Here is a 20624-nt window from a genome sequence, read left to right as displayed (position 1 = left end):
TTACCCTGCAGTTGTTGCTGGCTGTTGCTTCAGTCTTAGCCTGGAAGGAAAGAGAGAGAGAGAGATCTCTTTGCTGAGGCTTGGTGAATTATATGTCCTGACCTTCCCAGGTACTGTTTAGACAGTATATAGATGTTCAGTTAGTGTTATAATTGATCCATATTTCAGTTACGTGTTATTGTTGGCTATATGTACTATTTTGTTCCACTGTTCAATATTTTTTTAAAGAGAGTAAACATAATTGTTTCTTCATCCTGTTTGTCTGGACTGATAATCCTGGTGGTTTGTTAGTGGGTCTGTGAGTGCTTTCTGAGAACTGTGGGACCACTGGGAGTGTGGCTGCAGTAACCTAGAAATCAGGATAATTGGAGAGCTGGAGACTTGCCCAGAGGCAGTTGTGACCCAGTTGGTAGGAGGAGGGTGCTAGTATAGAGCACGAGTGGCAGGTGCAGGCAGACCTGAACTGTGCTGGGTATAGACCCTCTTAAGTGGCCACGGGGTAACACCAGGCGGGTGGCTAGGCTTTACTTGACAAAGGATGACGATGTGGAGGAACTCAAAGAAATCTTGGTGAATCTGGAAGATGTACTGTGCCAAACTGACACATTTATTTTATTTATTTATTTGTAGCATTTGTATCCCACATTTTCCCACCAATTTACAGGCTCAATGTGGCTTACATTTGCCGTAATGGCGGTTGCCTCCGGGTAGCAGAATTGCAAATGGTGTTGCATTAAGGTGCATACATATATGGTATCATATATGGAACATGGCATACATGGAACAGATCATGGTGTATATATATACATATATCTCATGTGCGAAGTTTCTGAGAATAAGTTGGATAGTAACATACATTAGGTCGTCGATTATAGAGAGTTGGATTATATAAATTGGATTGTAATATACTTTAGGTCATCGATTATAGAGAGTCCCTGTTCAGCATAAGGTTGAAGTGGTAATGCTTGATCATGAATATCAAACAGGTGATCTGTCATGAGGTAAAAGATCGGTTATGTATAGTAGATGACGGCAGAAAAAGACCTGCACGGTCCATCCAGTCTGCCCGTTGTTATTTAGTATTTAAGATGGATGTTTGTGGTATGCCTTCTTGAAGAGATCTGTTTTCAGTAGCCTTCTGAAGATGGTTAGGTCTTGCATTGTTTTTATGGCCTTCGGTAGTGCGTTCCATAGCTGCGTACAGATGTATGAGAAACTGGTCGCGTATGTGGATTTATACTTTAGCCCTTTACAGTTAGGATAGTGGAGATTAAGGAATGTGCGGGATGATCTTTTTGCCTGGACTGGATGGTATGCACCCCAAGGTACTGAAAGAAGTCAAACATGAAATTGCTGATCTGCTGTTAATGATCTATAACCTATTGTTAAAATTGTCTGTATTATCTGAAGGTTGGAGGGTGGCCAATGTAACGCTGATATTTAAAAAGGGTTCCAGGGTTGATCGGGGAAATTACAAACCAGTAACATAGTAGATGACGGCAGAAAAAGACCTGCACGGTCCATCCAGTCTGCCCAACAAGATAAACTCACATGTGCTACTTTTTGTGTATACCTTACCTTGATTTGTACCTCTCCTTTTCAGGGCACAGACCGTATAAGTCTGCCCAGCACTATCCCCGCCTCCCAACCAATAGCCCCGCCTCCCACCACCAGCTCTGGTACAGACCATATAAGTCTGCCCAGCACTATCCCCGCCTCCCACCACCAGTCCCGCCTCCCACCACCGGCTCTGGCACAGACCGTATAAGTCTACCCAGCACCATCTCCGTCTCCCGCCACCTGCTTTGCCACCCAATCTCGTCTAAGCTCTTTAGGATCCATTCCTTCTGAGCAGGATTCCTTTATGTTTATCCCACGCATGTTTGAATTCCGTTACCGTTTTTGTTTCCACCACCTAACTTTAGTGCCAGGCAAAACAGTGAAAATTATAAAGAATAAAATTACTGAACACAATGGATTAAGCCAAAGGAAGTCTTACTTCACCAATTTGCTTTGTTTCTTTGAAGGCATGAATGAACATGTTGATAGAGGTGAGTCGGTTGATGTACTATATCTAGATTTTTAGAAAGCTTTTGACAAAGTTCCTCATGAGAGACTCCTTAGAAAATTAAAGAATAATGGGATAGGAGGCAATGTTTGTTGTTTATTAGGAATTGGTTATTGGACAGAAAACAGAGGGTAGGGTTAAATGGCCATTTCTCTCAATGGAGCAGGGTGAGTAGTGGAGTGCCGCAGGGATCTGTACTGGGACAGGTGCTATTTAACGTATTTATAAATGATCTGGAAATTGTAACAACAAATAAGGTGAGTACATTTGCAGATGACACAAGCTTTTCAAAGTTGTTAAAACACGTGGACTGTGAAAAATTGCAGGAAGACCTTAGGAAATTGGAAACCTCGGCATTCAAATGGCAGATGAAATTTAATGCGGACAAATGCAAAGTGATGCATGTTGGGAAGAATAATCCAATCTACCTTAGGAGTCAGCTTCCAAGGAAAGATCTATGTGTCATTGTAGACAATATGCTGAAATCTTTTGTCTGATGTGCTAGGAATCGAAAATAAGATGAAGAATATTTTAATGTCTCTGAATTGCTCCATGGTGTAACCTCATAGCAGAATTAGAAAAGATTCAAAGAAGGGCAACCAAAATGATAAAGGGGATGGAAGTCCTTTCATATGAGTAAAGGCTAGAGAGGTTAGGGCTGTTCAGCTTGGAAATGAGATGGCTAAGGAGGAGATATGATAGAACAGGTTTAGAACAGGAAAAGTGAATTGATTTTTTTTTTTTTACTCTTTTGAAAAATACGAAGACTAGGGAATACTCAGTGAAGTTACATGGTAATAATTTTAAAACGAATAAGAGGAAATATTTTTTTCACTCTGAATAGTTAAGCTCTGGAACTCGTTGCTGGAGGATGTGGTTACAGCAGTTAACATATCTGGGTTTAAAAAAAAGGTTTGGACAAGTTTCTGGAGTAAAAGTCAGTAGTCTGCTATTGAGATAGACATGCGGAAAGCCACTCCTTGCCCTGGGTCTCGATAGCATGGAATCTTGCTAATATTTGGGATTCTGCTAGTCAATTGTGACCTGGATTGTCCACTGTTGGGAAACTGAATACTGAGCTAGATGGACCATTGATGTGCCGCAGTATGACTGTTCTTAAGTTATCTGCAAGAGTTTATCCAAATGTCAACTTTAATGGAAACAGGACCCAACCTGGCCAAGTTTCAGAAAAACCTTTGTCAGGGGTCACAAAGGTTTCCACACTACATTCACGGATTCAATGCATGTACTTAATACCTGCACAAAAAAAGCTCAGGTCCAATTCCAAAAGTCCAGAACTTTTTCTGTGCAGGTATTGCAGTACATGCATTGAATCCGTGAATGTATTGTGGAAACCTTTGTGAACCCTGACAAAGGCTTTTCTGAAACTTGGCCAGGTTGGGTCCTGTTTCCATTAAAGTTGACATTTGGATAAACTCTTGCAGATAACTTAAGAACAGTCATACTGCAGCAGATCAATGGTCCATCTAGCTCAGTATTCAGTTTCCCAACAGTGGACAATCCAGGTCACAAGTGACTGGCAGAATCCCAAATATTAGCAAGATTATTTCTGGGATAAGCAGCATAAAATGTTTTGTACTTTTTTGGGATCTTGCCCGGATTGGCCACTGTTGGAAACAGGATGCTGGGCTTGATGGACCTTTGGTCTGTCCCAGTATGGCAAATCTTATGTACTTTGTTTCTGTTTCTGTTATCTGCACCTGACTTTTATGTGTTAATTTCATGCAGCTGGAAGCTTTAGTTTTCCTGATATGCCTCTCTGAATATTGTCATCCTGTCTCTTCTAGGACTGGAGGGCTCGGGGATTGAGTCTGTCTGCTCTAGGACTCTAGTTTATCAGTGCTCATAGCTTCTTAGAATTTGATAACTTTTTTGTTGGTCAAGTCAGGTGGCGCAGTGGTTTCCATTTAATTTCCAGTGGCCAGGTAGCTCCTTTGTGGAGCTTAAGTTCCTCTTCCCCTTCCTCCATCTCAGATCTTGTTGCTTCCCAGTCAGGACTGATACATACCTTTAGCTAAAAAAGCTATAGTCACTTCAGCACTTGCTTTTTTCTTGTCAGAAGCTTCTCTACTCTATGTCCATACAGGCTCTGCACCGCTGAATATGTAGTCTATTTCCTCTCACCATAGGCCACACAGAGGCATATTTTCAAAGCACTTAGCCTTCCAAAGTTCCATAGGTTTCTATGGAACTTTGGAAGGCTAAGTGCTTTGAAAATATGCCTCATAGTAACATAGTAGATGACAGCAGAAAAAGACCTGCACGGTCCATCTAGTCTGCCCAACAAGATAAACTCATATGTGCTACTTCTTGTGTATACCTTACCTTGATTTGTATCTGTCATTTTCAGGACACAGACCGTAGAAGTCTTGCCCAGAACTAGCCCCACCACCCAAACACCAGCCCCGCCTCCCAATCTCGGCTAAGCTTCTAAGGATCCATTCCTTCTGTCATGTCACCTGTCATGTCTTCTACTGTCTGACTCTTCATCTCATATAATCAAGGTAAAATGCATGGAAAAGGTCTTTTAACAGTTTCTACTTTAACTCTTTCTTTAAGTTAAAGTCTCTGGTGGATGCCCTGAATAATGCCAGCCAGAACAGCAATGTGACCCTGAATGAGATCAGCCCTGCTCAGGACCTTCCACCGTCCTCTCTTCAGCGCTTCCTGCGAGCCCAGGACATTGCTGGGGTGGTGCTGACTGATCACCAGACTGCTTTCCAGAACAGGTGTGTGCCTGGGAAGATATGCTGCTTGTTCTTATCTGCTGAGACATATTTTCTGCCCCAACCACAACTCCAGTATGGGTTGTTACAAAACATAAGAACATAAGCATTGCAATCAGCTGGGCTTGAAGTCCATCAAGCCCAGTATCCTGTTGCCAACAGTGGCCATTCCAGGTCACAAGTACCTGGCAAGATCCCACAACAGTACAATACATTTTATGCTGCTTATCCCAGAAATAAGCAATGGATTTTCCCAAGTCCATTTTAATAATAGCTTATGAACTTTTCTTTTAGGAAGCTAGCCAAACCTTTTTTTAAAACCCGCTAAGCTAACTGCTTTTACCACATTCTCTGGCAGCAAATTCCAGAGTTTAATTACACGTTGAGTGAAGAAATGTTTTCTCTGATTCGTTTTAAATTTACTACTTTGTAGCTTCATTGCGTGCCCCCTAGTCGTAGTATTTTTGAAAAGAGTAAACAAGAAGTCAGTTAAACTCTGGATCTTGCCAGGTACTTGTAACCTGAATTGGCCACTGTTGGAAACAGGATGCTGGGCTTGATGGATCTACGGTCTGTCCCAGTATGGTAATACTTATGTTGACAGCCCTTTGTGCTGGTTTTTCTGTGCTGTGTACTTTGAACTTCACTTTGCTGTGCTATAGAATTGCCTTTAAACACGCTCAGACTTAGGGAACGGGATGAGGCACATGTATTTCAGCAAATACCTGATACCTCTAGAAAATGGCCAACAGACAGCTGAAAAAGATCAGACCCAAAGGATTTCTGATTTGCCTCTGCCTAAAGTGAAGCCATCAGATGGCTCAGATCACCACGAGAAGGCATGGCTGATTTAGTTTTATCCTCACTGTACCACGGGCTAGTAGTTCCAATTTTACTATTACTACTACTACTATTTAGCATTTTTATAGCGCTACAAGGTGTACGCAGCGCTGCACAAACATAGAAGAAAGACAGTCCCTGCTCAAAGAGCTTACAATCTAATCAGGACAGACAGGACAAATAAGGGAAAAGGACAAAGAGTAGCAAGATTCCGTGCAGAATCCCAAAGAGCAGCAAGATTCCGGAATCTCAAAGACTACTACTACTACTTATTACTACTACTACTACTACTATTTAGCATTTCTATAGCGCTACAAGGCATACGCAGCGCTGCACAAACATAGAAGAAAGACAGTCCCTGCTCAAAGAGCTTACAATCTAATCAGGACAGACAGGACAAATAAGGGAAAAGGACAAAGAGTAGCAAGATTCCGTGCAGAATCTCAAAGAGTAGCAAGATTCCGGAGTCCCACTGTAGCAACATTCTGTGCAGAATCCCAAAGAGCAGCAAGATTCCGGAATCTCAAAGACTACTACTACTACTACTTATTACTACTACTACTATTTAGCATTTCTATAGCGCTACAAGGCATACGCAGCACTGCACAAACATAGAAGAAAGACAGTCCCTGCTCAAAGAGCTTACAATCTAATAGACAAAAAATAAAGTAATCAAATCAATGTGTACAGGAAGGAGGAGAGGAGGGTAGGTGGAGGCGAGTGGTTACAAGTGGTTATGAGTCAAAAGCAATGTTAAAGAGGTGGGCTTTCACTCTAGATTTAAAGGTGGCCAAGGATGGGGCAAGACGTAGGGGCTCAGGAAGATTATTCCAGGCGTAGGGTGCAGCGAGACAGAAGGCGCGAAGTCTGGAGTTGGCAGTAGTGGAGAAGGGAACAGATAAGAAGGATTTATCCATGGAGCGGAGTGCACGGGAAGGGGTGTAGGGAAGGACGAGTGTGGAGAGATACTGGGGAGCAGCAGAGTGAGTACATTTATAGGTTAGTAGAAGAAGTTTGAACAGGATGCGAAAACGGATAGGGAGCCAGTGAAGCGACTTGAGGAGAGGGGTAGTATGAGTAAAGCGACCCTGGCGGAAGACAAGACGGGCAGCAGAGTTTTGAACCGACTGGAGAGGGGAGAGGTGACTAAGTGGGAGGCCACTTAATGAGGTCCAGAGATGCAGTGGAGGCAAAACCAGGACTAGCTCAACCTGACTCTCAAGACATGGAGCCAGCTGATTGCTTTGCTTAGCCTGGTCTACTCTGTGTATCTTGCCGGAGTGCCGCTCATCAGTTTTCTTGTATTTTTTTATTATTACAGCACCTTAGTCAACTAACCTGGGGTTCTTCACTCAATGGAGGAAAGTGGATAGAGAATAATTCAAAGAGTATCATAAGGCCTTTGTATTGCTCCATCTCAAATAAAAAAGATAGAGTGCATAAGTACATAAGTAATGCCACACTGGGAAAAGACCAAGGGTCCATCGAGCCCAGCATCCTGTCCACGACAGCGGCCAATCCAGGCCAAGGGCACCTGGCAAGCTTCCCAAACGTACAAACATTCTATACATGTTATTCCTGGAATTGTGGATTTTTCCCAAGTCCATTTAGTAGCGGTTTATGGACTTGTCCTTTAGGAAACCGTCCAACCCCTTTTTAAACTCTGCTAAGCTAACCGCCTTCACCACTTTCTCCGGCAACGAATTCCAGAGTTTAATTACACGTTGGGTGAAGAAACATTTTCTCCGATTTGTTTTAAATTTACTACACTGTAGTTTCATTGCATGCCCCCTAGTGGAAGTAGAGAAGGGGAACCAAAATGATAAAGGGAATGGGACTCCTCTCATTTGAGGAAAAGCTTAAGAGGTTAGAACTCTTCAGGTTGGGAAATTAGACGGACGAGGGGAGATATGATAGAGGTCCACAAAATCCTGAGAGGAGTGGAATGGGTAGACGCAAAGCAATTGTTTACTCTTTCAAAAAGTACAAAGACTAAGGGACTGGCAATAAAGTTGCATAGTGATATTTTCAAAACAAGTGGAAAATATATTTTCACTTAGCACATAGCTAAGCTCTGGAACTCATTGCTAGAGCAAGTGGTAAAAGCAGTTAATGTAGCTGGGTTTAAAAAAAGGTTTGGACGAGTTCCTAGAGGAAATTTCCATAATCTGCTCTTAACCTAGTAAATGACGGCACATATTAAGATAGGCATGAGGAAACCACTGCTTATCCTTGGGATTAGTAGCATGGAGTCTTGCTACTCTTTGGGATTCTGCCAGCTACGTGTGACCTGGATTGGCCATTGCTAGAAGCAGGATACTGGGCTGGATGGAGCATCGGTCTGACCCAATGTGCCAATTCTTATGTTTTTATGTACAGCTTACAAAACTAAGCCCCTCATCCAGCCTGCATGAAAACTTTGGACCCCAGAGTGTGTAGAAATACACTTAAACCTCTCTCTCCTTCATCCCGTCTTCTCCGAGTCCCATGCTTTTCTTTTATCCTTCAGGTATTTCCATAGTATATATGACACTGTGGAGAGTATCGTTTCGAATTATCCAGAGGGGATCAGCCCAGAAGAAGCCCAGAACCTTCTGAAGGACACAGCCCAGGTTCCACAATCCTCTTTCTAACAAGCTATTTTAATGAATTTTTTTCCTAGGGAAAAACATTGAGGGTATTAGCTGGCAGTGCTCAGAGTTTTGTTGAGTGCACCAACAGTGAATTTCAGACCACAAGGCAGCTGTCGGGAGTTACCTGGGCACCACCCGGATACCACTGACATTAAGCAGCAGCGTTCGGTTAACTTGGGGTAGCTTTTATGCCATCCTAAATTGACCGGATTGTTGTCCAGACACCACCGCCGAATATCAGCACCGGGATAACGCCCGGCTGCGCCTACTGACCACCTCAGCGCTAACCAGGTAGTGTGGCTGCAGTCTGCCTGGATTTTCAGCAGTGCTTTCTGGGTATGACCCGAGTTAAGTAGCGCTGAATACCTGGCCTTTTAACCCAGGGCGCAGACGGGTTGCCCCCTCCCTTTTTGCATTTATGGCTGGTAATAGAAGGAAAGCAGCCTGGCTTCCTGATAGATCTGGCAAGGGAGTTCTTCCCATCTCTTCCCATCTCTTGTGTTTTAAACTTGTATTTATTTAACTACTAGTAAAAAAATGCACGTTTCAAAAGGGAAGGAAATGGGCGCTAGCAAGGCCATCCCCCACCCTCCCTCGCTGTTCCAGACTCTGCCCTCCCTCCGTTTTTACCCCCCCCTTCCGCGACCCTGTCGACCCCCCCCCCTTCTCGGCGAAAACCGTCCCCCGCCGCCGTCCAGTACCTGTGCTGACGGAGGACCCCACTTGAACCGAAGATCATTGAAGTGGCAGGGAGCGGCGCAATAACAGCTGATTCCCAGGCAGGGGGATACCCTTGCTTTGGTATCAGCTGTCACTGACGTCAGTGCGTGCCTGCCTAGCAGACCACCTCCGAGGGAGGCACGGTCCCAGGCACATTCGAACGTTGGAGGTGAGAATTATTATATAGGATAATTTTGGAGGAAAAGACCTCAAATGTCCCAGCCAGACAGCAAGTTTTATATCTTCAATGTCGGCTTTTGTTGGACTCCTTTCTTATCATTGGTCATAAAAACCTCCAAATAAATTTTATATATGATCATTAAATTATGTTCACTTGTGTATATACAACCATCCAGCAGTCTTATTATGATTGAAAAAACACTTAGCTTTGCTCAAAACGCAAAACAAAAACACAAGAGATTGGAAATTTTTTCAGCTTTTGATTATGGCATTTTACTAAATACCAGGGAAAGGTGGTTTTGTTTGTTTGATTGATTGTATTGATAAAAGATCAATGTTTCCCTAAATAAATAATTGTCATAGCTTTCAGAACTGCTTATTATGGAAAAGGCCATGCTAGAAAGCGGGGTAAACCCGGGAGAAATACAAAGAAATGTATCTGCACGGGGCAGCTTTCCAAGGTCACTGGTGCAGAGGAAAATTCAAGAAAGCTCAGAGGATCCTTAGTGGTGAGACAGAGAGGGGTAAAGCCACAGAACAAGTAGAATCTGTGATATTGTAACAGGAAGAGCAAATGGGCAAGCTGGGTGGGACTGGTGCTTTCTATCAGCCATCAGTGTTCAACCAACATTGTCCTGTCACATTTCAGCACTAATGTAAATGGATCAAGAAACTGGAATTAACAGTTAAATTGATTTATCTTGTTGCTTTATTGCCTGAAAGACAGCGGGCAGAGGAGAGGGACCAGTGCTAGCCTGCTTGTTGTCGGTCAAGGTCATAGAGGTGATTTGGCTCTGAGTACCTCAAGCGTGTGCTGTAATGTAAAATGTCATTCTTGGGGTGGGGGCACTCATTGGATCCTTTCTAAATTATATGCCCATTCTGTCTCCTGGCATTGGTGGAAAATATAGATTGTTTAACAATAAGTATATCCGTTCCGTATCATCTGGAATTTGTGAATTTCAGATTGTATTGATTTGAAAAGTAAGGTGCTACACACAAGCAATTATGAAGTTTCGTTTTGTGACAGTAGCGGCAAGGTGGTGATGTCACAATACCTCTTGATTCACACAATGGGGCAGGGCTGTGCGACACAACGCATCTACTAGGGAAATCAATTGATCCTAAAGCAGTGTTTCCCAAGCCCAGTCTTGGAGTACCCCTTGCCAGTCGGGTTTTCAGGATATGTACAATGAATGTGCATGAACTTGATTTGCATACACTGCCTCCATTATATGCAAGTCTCTTTCATGCATATTCATTGTGGATATCCTGAAAACCTGACTCGCAAGTTGGTACTCCAAGTCTTACAGAAAATGGAGTATATTCACTTAATGTCTAAGCTGACAGCACTTACCACAGGCAACATCATACCATACCATTGCATATGGGAACCTTTTATAAAAGGGTCCTCTGGCCCTGAACGCCATAACCTGCTCCAGTAAAAGAGACATTTTAACACTTATTCAATGCGGGGTGTAGTGGGTGAGGGGGGGGGGGGGGTAGGTGGATATATGTTTCTCTGCTTCGAGCCTTGAGCTCACGTGTCACTAAGGAATAAGGAATGGCAGATAAAAAAATTGTTCTAATATCCCATGGAGGAGGTGGGGAGGGGGGTTGCGGGGATAAAAGTTCAAAAATGTATTGACGGTGATGAGCGGGCTAGATGAGTCTTATGTAATCAAAGTTGCGCTCAATTTGAAATTTCACAACTGTTGTATTGATCGTGTTGTCAATAAAAATAAAATTTTAAATAAATGCAAGTGGTACTCCAGGACCGGACTTGGGAAACGCTGCCCTAAAGCATTTCATATAAAACTGTACAGACACCCGTGTACTCAAAAAGAAGTCAGCTTGATATAATGTTATTGAAAATCTGGGGTGGCCTGTATTTTGCCTTGTGACCTCTTGAGTTTTTCCCCCCCACCCTAGTCCTTGGCAGACGTGGCCACGCTGGTGGCCCGCGCAGTGTACCAGCTCGCTTGGGATACCAACAGCAACACATCTGCCATCCAAGCAGACGCTGCAACAGTAAGTCTCACCCTTTATTCTGTGAGTTCTGCTCTCCTGGATGCATTCTGTATTTGGGCAGCGTAAAGGGAGGCATAACAGGCTGTTGGACAGTCACGGAATTTGTTACAGAAGGCTTGTTAGATCAGGGTTTGAAGATTTTTAGATGGGCAGACTGGGTAGGCCATATCATCTATTTCTGCCATCATGTTCTCTGTTTCTGTCTTGTTTACTTTAAACTTTGGCCTTGTGGGTCCAACTATACTTTCTTGGAGTTCATCTGGGCTCAGTTTTGACACTCAGCTTCTGCTCCTGAGCCCACTAGCTACATGGGCCACACTTGCACCACATTTTATACAGGTTCTCTTCAGCCAAAAAGCAACCAGAACCATCCTTAGCTCAGACCTTACATTTAACTGTAGCCAAACAAATAGCATTCATTTTCAGAAGCATAGTATAGCAATCCTCTTTTCCTCATAGCACGGTTTTGGGAATGCCAGCTACCGTGTCACTTAAATGAGATTAAGCAGAAGTGCTCTTGACCAGCACACAAAGCAACTGAAAAAAAAAATCACCACTTCTTCTTAAGTTTGTAAAACACCAATAAAACAGCTCACAGAGTAGCTTAATTATATGTAGTTAAAAAACAGAAATATTTACAACAAATGTAGAATTGTCAGGCAATGCCACAGTAGATTGACGACTCACAAGACATTAACTAAACTGAAAGCATTGTGAATGTTTAACAAAGTTATAGTGAAAATGAATACTTCTGAAATCATGGTTCGCACCTGATAAGGATGGGTTATATGTAAAAAAAAAAAAAATTAATAATATTCTGTCTCACTGTTTTCTTATCACCTCCTTAGGTCTCCAAGATGCTGTATGGATTTCTGGTAAAACTGAACAATAGCTGGTTCCAGTCCATTGTTCCAGCAGAGAAAAGCAAAATCCTAGGTAAGTGAGAGACAGCTGTGGGAATGCAACAAGGAACTTCTTGAGATGGCTACCTGTAAGCAGGTTTAAAGGTGGGATAGTCAGGGCCTGGACAAGGATATTATTTATTTATTTATTTCAGGTCATTTATACCCCACCTTTTGTCACAGTTTTGCAGCCCCAAAGCGGCTTACAATGAACTATTAAAATCAATACATTACAGTTACATTTCATTAGTTAGGGCGGGAGAATAAGGTAAGAAGGGAAAGGTAAGGGAGGCAAAGATGGACGGCAGAAGTCCAGGCGGGCCAAGAGGGATGATGGAAATCCAGGCCCTATTAGGTGCCCTAGGTAAATCTTCAACCTTACATTCTACCCCACCCCCTTCCCCAACAATAATGATCGCCCCATCACCCCCAGAATAACTTGGGTAAATGGGCTATTTGAGAGCTGCCCACCCTCTCTGCAGGGAAATGCACGGGTTGATAGTTCATTGGCTTTGTGTGGTCATCAAAACTTATCATTTTGCTTTGATTGCAGTTGCTTAGTGGCACCCCTTCGGAACCCTGCCACCCTAGGGGATTGCCTGGTCTTGCCTAAGGGTTAGGCTGGCCCTATTCACAGTTTTGGAAGCGCTCAAGATTTGAGTTTTCTCTAGTTTCAGGAAGGGAAAACAATAGCTCAGAACAATTTTAACCCTACCAGCACAATCTTGTGCACAAAATTACAGTGGGGTTTGTCCTGATCCCCTAAGCAAAGGCTGCCGCTCTTCCCTTCCCCCCCCCCCCCCCCCCCCCCCCCCCCCCACTACACACACACTTACCATTTTAGGATTTATTTACCGTCTTTTTGAAGAAGAGATCAAACATGAGTAATAGACAATTACAGCAGTAAAAATATTCAAAAACAATACAAAGTATGGCATGGTACACTATTTACAATGTCAACACAATACGTAATAGAACATTATAGGTGATAGCGAAGGGTAAAGCAAAGATGAGAAAGAGTTAGAAAGTAAGGTGATTGATTTGAAGAAAGTTGCACATGAGGTCAGAGCAATGGTTAAATGCTATCTCAGCTAGGGTAGGAGTGGATAAACATGTCCTGCTGCAGTATTTGCAGCCTGACTCCTTGTGTGTGTGAGTGAGACTATCGAGTTAGTTACTTCTTCCAGTAAAGGCCTGGTTGAAGAGCCAAGTTTTCACCTGCTTCCTGAAGTAGAGATAGTCTTGCCTTTCAGGCAGTGCATTCCAGAGTGTGGGGGCTACTCCGGAGAAGGCTCGCTTGCAGGTACTCTGGAACTTTTTCTATTTCTAGAGTTGCAGGAAGTGAATTCTTTGAACTAAAGATGAACCATTTCAAAGCTAATTAAAATAAAGCAATCTGCAGGGTGACCGCCAACCTTTAAATCCCAGGCTTTGTGTTTTTCTGTACGTTTGCCTCTGTTTGTATTCACCCATCTCTGCCGTTTCCCTCTGATCTCCCTTAATCGATGTGTTTCCTTTTTGCCTTTCTCAGATGATTATCCCCCTCATTATTACGTTGCTGTCGATAACAAGATGAATCCCTCCCGCGTGGTGCAGTATGTCTTGGCCAACCTGACGGGTGCTGTTGTCAACCTCACCCAGGAGGGATGTCAGAAACGCCAAAGTGCAGATATGGATGTGAGTGACCATCCCCCCTCCAAATGTTGCTTGTCAGTGGCTGCCCAGCTTCCCTTTTTTTTTTTTTTTTTAAAGTTGAGTTCTTTGTCAAGTTGTGATATCATCGCAAGAGCCTTTGTCAGATCTGATTGATTTGTGCAGTATTAGTATATCTGATGTCCTTGGTGATATGATAACCGATAAAGACTCAGTCCCTGTGTTTGATGCACATAAGGGTGAATTTTGTTGCTATTAATAACATGGCTAAGGTTAGGAATAGCATTGCAGTAGTAACAGTACGGAGTATTTTGACTTGATGACACCTAGACAAATATTACACCACACCTATGGTTAAAAATAGTTAAATATCCACAAGTCATATATAATATCAATCTAATATCTTTACTCAGCGTGTAGTTAAACTCTGGAACTCGTTGCCGAAGAATGTAGTGACAGCAGCTGGCCTTACGGAATTTAAAGGGGGTTTGGACAGATTCCTAAGGGAAAAGTCCATTGAGCATTATTCTTTTTTTTTTTTTTTTTTGGAAGGGGGGGGGCGGGTTGCCGGGTTCTTGAAGCCTGGATTGGCCGCTGTCGTAGACAGGATGCTGGGCTTGATGGACCCTTGGTCTTTTCTCAGTATGGTTGTGCTTATGCTAATGTGCTACAGATATATATGTATTAATACTTTTCTACTTCGTCTGTAGCTTCCAACGTATTCAATATATATATATTCAATAGATATATTCAATTTGTATAGCACCATCAGAGGTGAACTTCCTTAGAGACTTGCTTCTCTTATTCTCTTGGGAAGTAGGTGATATTTTTATTTTTTTGTTACATTTGTACCCTGCGCTTTCCCACTCATGGCAGGCTCAATGCGGCTTACATGGGGCAATGGAGGGTTAAGTGACTTGCCCAGAGTCACAAGGAGCTGCCTGTGCCTGAAGTGGGAATCAAACTCAGTTCCCCAGGACCAAAGTCCACCACCCTGACCATTAGGCCACTCCTCCACTGTTGCTACTATTTGAGATTCTACATGGAATGTTGCTATTCCACTAGCAACATTCCATGTAGAAGTCGGCCCTTGCAGATCACCAATGTGGCCGCGCAGGCTTCTGCTTCTGTGAGTCTGACGTCCTGCACATACGTGCAGGACGTCAGACTCACAGAAACAGAAGCCTGCGCAGCCTTGAATAGCAACATTCCATGTAGAATCTCCGATAGTAGCAACGTTCCATGTAGAATCTCCAATAGTATCTATTTTATTTTTGTTACATTTGTACCCCGCGCTTTCCCACTCATGGCAGGCTCAATGCGGCTTACATGGGGCAATGGAGGGTTAAGTGACTTGCCCAGAGTCACAAGGAGCTGCCTGTGCCTGAAGTGGAAATCGAACTCAGTTCCCCAGGACCAAAGTCCACCACCCTAACCACTAGGCCACTCCTCCACTCCAACCTATACCTATATTGTCATCAGTCCATATAATATTTTTCTTCCATTTTTATATAAAACTTTTTTTGAAAAAAAAAGTGTTCATCTGTGAATGTATTCATTTCATACTTCTCTATTTAAATCAGAGAATTGTATACCAGATATTTAAAAATGGGCTAGCCGAGTGGTAGTACCCAGCTATCACTCCCTAGCATCCAGAAACACTGTCCACAGAGAGAGGAGGGAAGCTTGTTCATTGCACAACAGCGCCACCCTAGTGGCCAGATTCTAGGTGCATGCCAGCTGGGTTCCGGGGCAGACTCAGAGGGAGCAGTGAACACATGTGAATTGTGAACTTGGACTGAGACACGGCAGCAGGCGCGTGCTGCGGCACACCCCCAGCGGCGTGCACCCAGGGCGGACCGCCCCCCCCCCCCCCTCCTTGGTACGCCACTGAGTACATGCACTTAGACTGCAGGTGGTTTTATCTCATACCCGCCTTTCAGTTCTTTTCACACTTTTTCAGGTAAATTTTGTTTCTTTGGTTTCGTAATCTGTTTTATTTTTTATGTTACGTTGGCTATTACAATAGACTTCAACAGCAATACAACAACGAAACAAAAACTATACTATCAAGTGCTCATATATTTACATAGGCAACTTGGGGAGGGAAGTATATTTATTTATTGCATTTGTATCCCACATTCCCCCACCTGTTTGCAGGCTTAATGTGGCTTTCATAGATTTGGTAACGTTATCATATCAGGGAAACAGATATGGTTGGTACAGTGTACCGGAAGGGAAGGGGGAAGAAGGAAGAGACTGATTAGGTTAGTTATAGAGGTGGGTTTTAATGATTGATTGGACTGGTGAGGTGACTTAGTGAGGTTATATGTTCTCATTGTAGGCCTTGTTGAAGAAGAATATTTTTAGAGACTTTCGAAAGATGGTTATTTCGTTGATTGCTTTTAGGTCTGTGGGCAATGCATTCCATATCTGCGTGCTCATGTAAGAGAAGGTAGTGGTGTGCATCTGCTTGTACTTGAGACCTTTGCAGCTGGGGTAGTGTAGGTTGAGAAATTTGCGGGATGATCTTGTGGCGTTTCTGGGAGGTAGGTCCACGAGGTTTAGCATGTAGATTGGGGCATCTGCATGAATGATTTTGTGTACAATTGTGCAGATCTTGAACGCAATTTAATTTTCTTCCCCATATCTACCCCCATCTCACCCTTCCCACAGCAATATGACTACTACTGGGTGCAGGGTTCCCTCGATGACGACTCCTCAACCAGGACCCCCTTTTGCATCCAGACTACCACTCGCATCTCCAAAGCGCTGTCACCTGCCTTCGAGCTGGGAGATTGGGGATCCAAAGAATACTCCACCTGGACAGAGAGCCGCTGGAAGGAGATCCGGGCCAGGATATTCCTGGTAGCTAGTCACGAGCTTGAGGTGAGCAGATCTCCCAGCTCTTTCTCCATCCATGTTTCTTCCAGCAAGCCACTTATTGGTACTAAGTTGGTCCTATTTTTACCCCATTTACTTGTGGGGGGGGGCCTGTTTTTTGTCTTCCAGATTGATAGTTCTCAACCCGTTCGTCGGGGTACTCCCAGCCAGTCAGGTTTTCAAGATATCCACAATGAATATGCATGAGAAAGATTTACATACACTGCCTCCTTGGTATGCAAATGTATCTCATACATAGTCACGTGGATATCCTAAAACCTGACTGGCAGAGCATGTCCCGAGGACTGAGTTGAAAAGCACTGTTCTGGGTGTTAGCATCGGTTCCCTCCCCCTCCCCCTTTCCAAAACAGGTAATGGCATAAAATCAGCTGTATGCATGGACTTCTTAAGAAATTGAACTACAAATCCATAGATGCAGTGAGGTTAAACCCAGGAGTACTCTTATGAGTCTGCATCAGAGCACCAGTGTACTTCTATAATAGAACTCACAAAAGAGAGCAGACCTACAAATTGTAGAGAAAAAGTTTATTACTCAAGGTGCCCAGTTTGTTGGTCTGCTCTGCTTTGTCTGTGGATTGAGTACATGCAGATCGTTGCCTCTTTGTGATTCCACCGCTTTCCATAATGGAATGCATCGTCTAATAACAGATGACATCACAGTGTGGTTTTTGTTTTTTCCAGCATTTGGACACTGATTGATGATGTCATCAGAATGGGACAGTTCATATATTGGCAGCTCCAGTGTGTAGCAGAACTTCTGTTTATCATGATTGCATTTAATCTAAAATTTTAAAACTGGGTGGTTTGGGGAAGTAACTAGAAATCTCTCCTGACGGGAAATGATTTTTACACCCATTGCTTGATATTTTGTCATTTTATGAGATTTAAAAAGGATTTTTTATGTTTCACTCTTCAGGTGATCACGCTGGTTGTGGGCATCACCATTCTTGTCATCTCACTTCTCGTCACCTATTTCATAAACTCGAAGGCAAACATACTCTTTGCCAGCACGTGCGAGCCAGGTGCTGTGGCTTACTGAGGATGCTATCCCCCCCCCCCCCCCCCCATGGGAACTTACGAATCGCAGGTACCTGTGGTGTGAAGGCATGAGAACTAAACGGTTGGCCACTTGGATTCTGAATAGCTCAACCAACACTGGAAGACATTTTTTCTTTTTTACAGGAGTTCTCAAAGGGAGAAACTTGGGGGTGTGGTGGGGATGAAGGGTCTCCGAGAATGCCACCCGAGTGGAGGCAAAGGACAAAGAGAGGGAGAAACAGAGCACCTCTCAGGAGGGTTGTCAATTGATTACATAAATTTACAAACTGGCTTTCTGTCATTTTTACCCTTTCATTTCTAAAACCTTACTAAAGTCCTATGCAGCCCCCCAATCATGGACCTTAAGAACTGAACCAAAACCAAGGGGCTCTCACCCATAAGCCAAAGGAGAAGCTTTCTCTAGGTGAAGAAGATAAGAGAGCCCCTACTTCTGTAGCTTTGATTCTGCATATCCCACTACCTATCCTAACACTGCCTTGATTGGGCAATAGCCTATTCTACCAGGTAAGTTGACAGATTTCGTTTACAGTGGATTTCCAGCCACCAAGTTTGCAATTGCATTTGTAAAGCTGTAGGTACATTTTTTTTTCCCTTGGAATTACAGTTTCCATCCTGTTGCATTTTCTTTCCTGACCATCTTGTGTTGCAAATCCTTCTCGTATGCTGGAATTTATCCCTTTCAGAAAGACAGTGGGAGAAGGTGACACCGTGTAGCCAGGTGTGATCATGGTGTCAGTGGTAGCAGTGATGGGTAAAAGAGGGACACTCTAGGGTGGTGGGGAGGGGAGAGGCAGATGTAAAAGTGAGAGGAGTCTCTGGATTGAACCATGTACAGCTGAGCCTGGTATGCTGCAACCAGGGAATTACAACACATCCATTACAGAGCAGTTTGAGTCGGTTCCAAGTTTTGGTTGTAGCTCGGAAGCCATCCATCTGTGTAGAGGCTTCTGACCTGTTGAGGTAGCTCAGGCTCATAGGAAATAGCGATGTGGCTCAAACTACTAAGGACTGGAAGCTTTCAAATATTGCCTGGCCATTGTTAACCCTTTTGTTCCACTACAGAGCTGCTGTTCTGTTAGCACTGGCCGGGGCATTTCCTGGGGGGAGGGGGGAGGCTACTGAACAAATGGGCATAGATAAGATGTAGACATTTTTTTTAAAGGTGCAATATATTTTTGTTTAATTTTGTTGTCGATATCTACAAATAAATTGCTTTAATTAAAACAGTTCCTTACCACATGTTACCTGTCTTTATGGAGTGCTATCTGGTCCAGGAAACTCTGTCAGCTGCTGTGGGGTAGGGTGGGGATTGAGAAGAAGTACTGATGCCGTTGTTTGATGTCATTTCTGTCAACTCTGATACCATCTCTGTGGCAGCTGAGTGTACCCAAGAAATGTGACACAGGTATCGTATTATGATGCAAACAGGAAAGTTGGAATGGAGGACTCAGTATGAGGACTGGCACAGGGAGTACAGAGCCTGTCACCTCTAGGGCTGGAGGGGCTAAGGGGAATGGGCACAGGGATATGGAGCTCGTCACCTTTAGGACTGGAGGGCTCAGGATGGGCACAGGGATATGGAGCCCGTCACTTGTAGGACTGGAGGGCTCAGGATGGGTACAGAGATATATAGCCTGTCACCTCTGGGTCTGGGAAGGCCCAGGGGATGGACACAAGGATACGGAGCCTGACACCTCTAGGACTGGAGAGCTCAGAGGATGGAGCCTGTCTCCTCTAGAACTGGAGGGGCTCAGGGGAATGGGCACAGGGATACGGAGCCCGTCACCTTTAGGACTGGAGGGCTCAGGATGGGCACAGGGATACGGAGCCCGTCACCTCTAGGACTGGAGGGCTTAGGGGATGGGCACAGAGATATAGCCTGTCACCTCTGGGTCTGGGAAGGCACAGGGATACAGAGCCCGTCACCTTTAGGACTGGAGGGTTCAGGATGGGCACAGGGATACGGAGCCCGTCACCTCTAGGACTTGGAGGGCTCAGGGGATGGGCACAGAGATATATAGCCTGTCACCTCTGGGTCTGGGAAGGCACAGGGATACGGAGCCCGTCACCTCTAGGACTGGAGGGCTCAGGGGATGGGCACAGAGATATATAGCCTGTCACCTCTGGGTCTGAGAAGGCCCAGGGTTTGGACACAAGGATACGGAGCCTGACACCTCTAGGACTGGAGAGCTCAGAGGATGGAGCCTGTCTGCTCTAGGACTGGAGGGCTCAGGGGATGGACATAGGGATATGGAGCCCGTCGCCTCTATAACTAGAGGGCTCAGGATGTTTCTCCATCAGAGCCCGTGAACTTTGCCTCCTTGGCATTCCAAGCACCTGTGTCTTGTGGAGATGCTGAAGCCAGGGCTCTTTTGCATCACACTGTTACTTCTGGCTAACTCGTAGCACGGAGTCTGTCTTATTGTATTTGGGATATCCTAGTAACATAGTAAGTGACGGCAGATAAAGACCTGAACGGTCCATCCGTTCTGCCCAATAGTCACATTCATTATCAATACATGATTAAATCAACAATGAACATGATACTATATACTTGATCAAGGTCTTTCTTTGGTGTTTCTGGGACATAGACTGTAAAGTCCGCCCAACTCTGTTCTTATGTTTAAGCTACTGGTGTTTCCATCAAAGCCCACTCTAGTCTATCTGAATCTGTCTTGTCATTTATGAGACACAGGCCATAAAAGTCTGCCTGGCACTGTCCTTGCATTCCAATTACTGGATTTTCTGTTACATAAGTACATACAGTGGGGGAAATAAGTATTTGATCCCTTGCTGATTTTGTAAGTGTGCCCACTGACAAAGACATGAGCAGCCCATAATTGAAGGGTAGGTTATTGGTAACAGTGAAAGATAGCACATCACAAAT

The 20624-nt window shown here is 44.0% G+C and overlaps 1 protein-coding gene across 2 annotated transcripts in view; it reads left to right on the top strand.

Moving 5' to 3' along the window:
- The window catches only part of NCSTN (nicastrin), a 53067-nt gene extending 34101 nt beyond the window's left edge, over positions 1 to 18966 (top strand). For both annotated transcript variants that reach the window (XM_030187468.1, XM_030187467.1), the window contains exons 11-17: positions 4649 to 4818; positions 8165 to 8267; positions 11121 to 11219; positions 12068 to 12155; positions 13653 to 13798; positions 16451 to 16663; positions 17595 to 18966. In XM_030187468.1, coding sequence (XP_030043328.1) covers positions 4649 to 4818; positions 8165 to 8267; positions 11121 to 11219; positions 12068 to 12155; positions 13653 to 13798; positions 16451 to 16663; positions 17595 to 17717 — 942 coding nt within the window. In that variant the 3' untranslated portion in view covers positions 17718 to 18966. The remainder of the gene's footprint in view (positions 1 to 4648; positions 4819 to 8164; positions 8268 to 11120; positions 11220 to 12067; positions 12156 to 13652; positions 13799 to 16450; positions 16664 to 17594) is intronic.
- The last annotated feature ends 1658 nt before the right edge of the window (positions 18967 to 20624 follow it).

Source organism: Microcaecilia unicolor, chromosome 14 (assembly GCF_901765095.1).
Source record: "Microcaecilia unicolor chromosome 14, aMicUni1.1, whole genome shotgun sequence".
In the NCBI taxonomy this organism is placed as follows: domain Eukaryota; kingdom Metazoa; phylum Chordata; class Amphibia; order Gymnophiona; family Siphonopidae; genus Microcaecilia; species Microcaecilia unicolor.
Note: the sequence above shows the minus strand (reverse complement) of the source record. Positions and strands in the feature narration are given on the sequence as shown.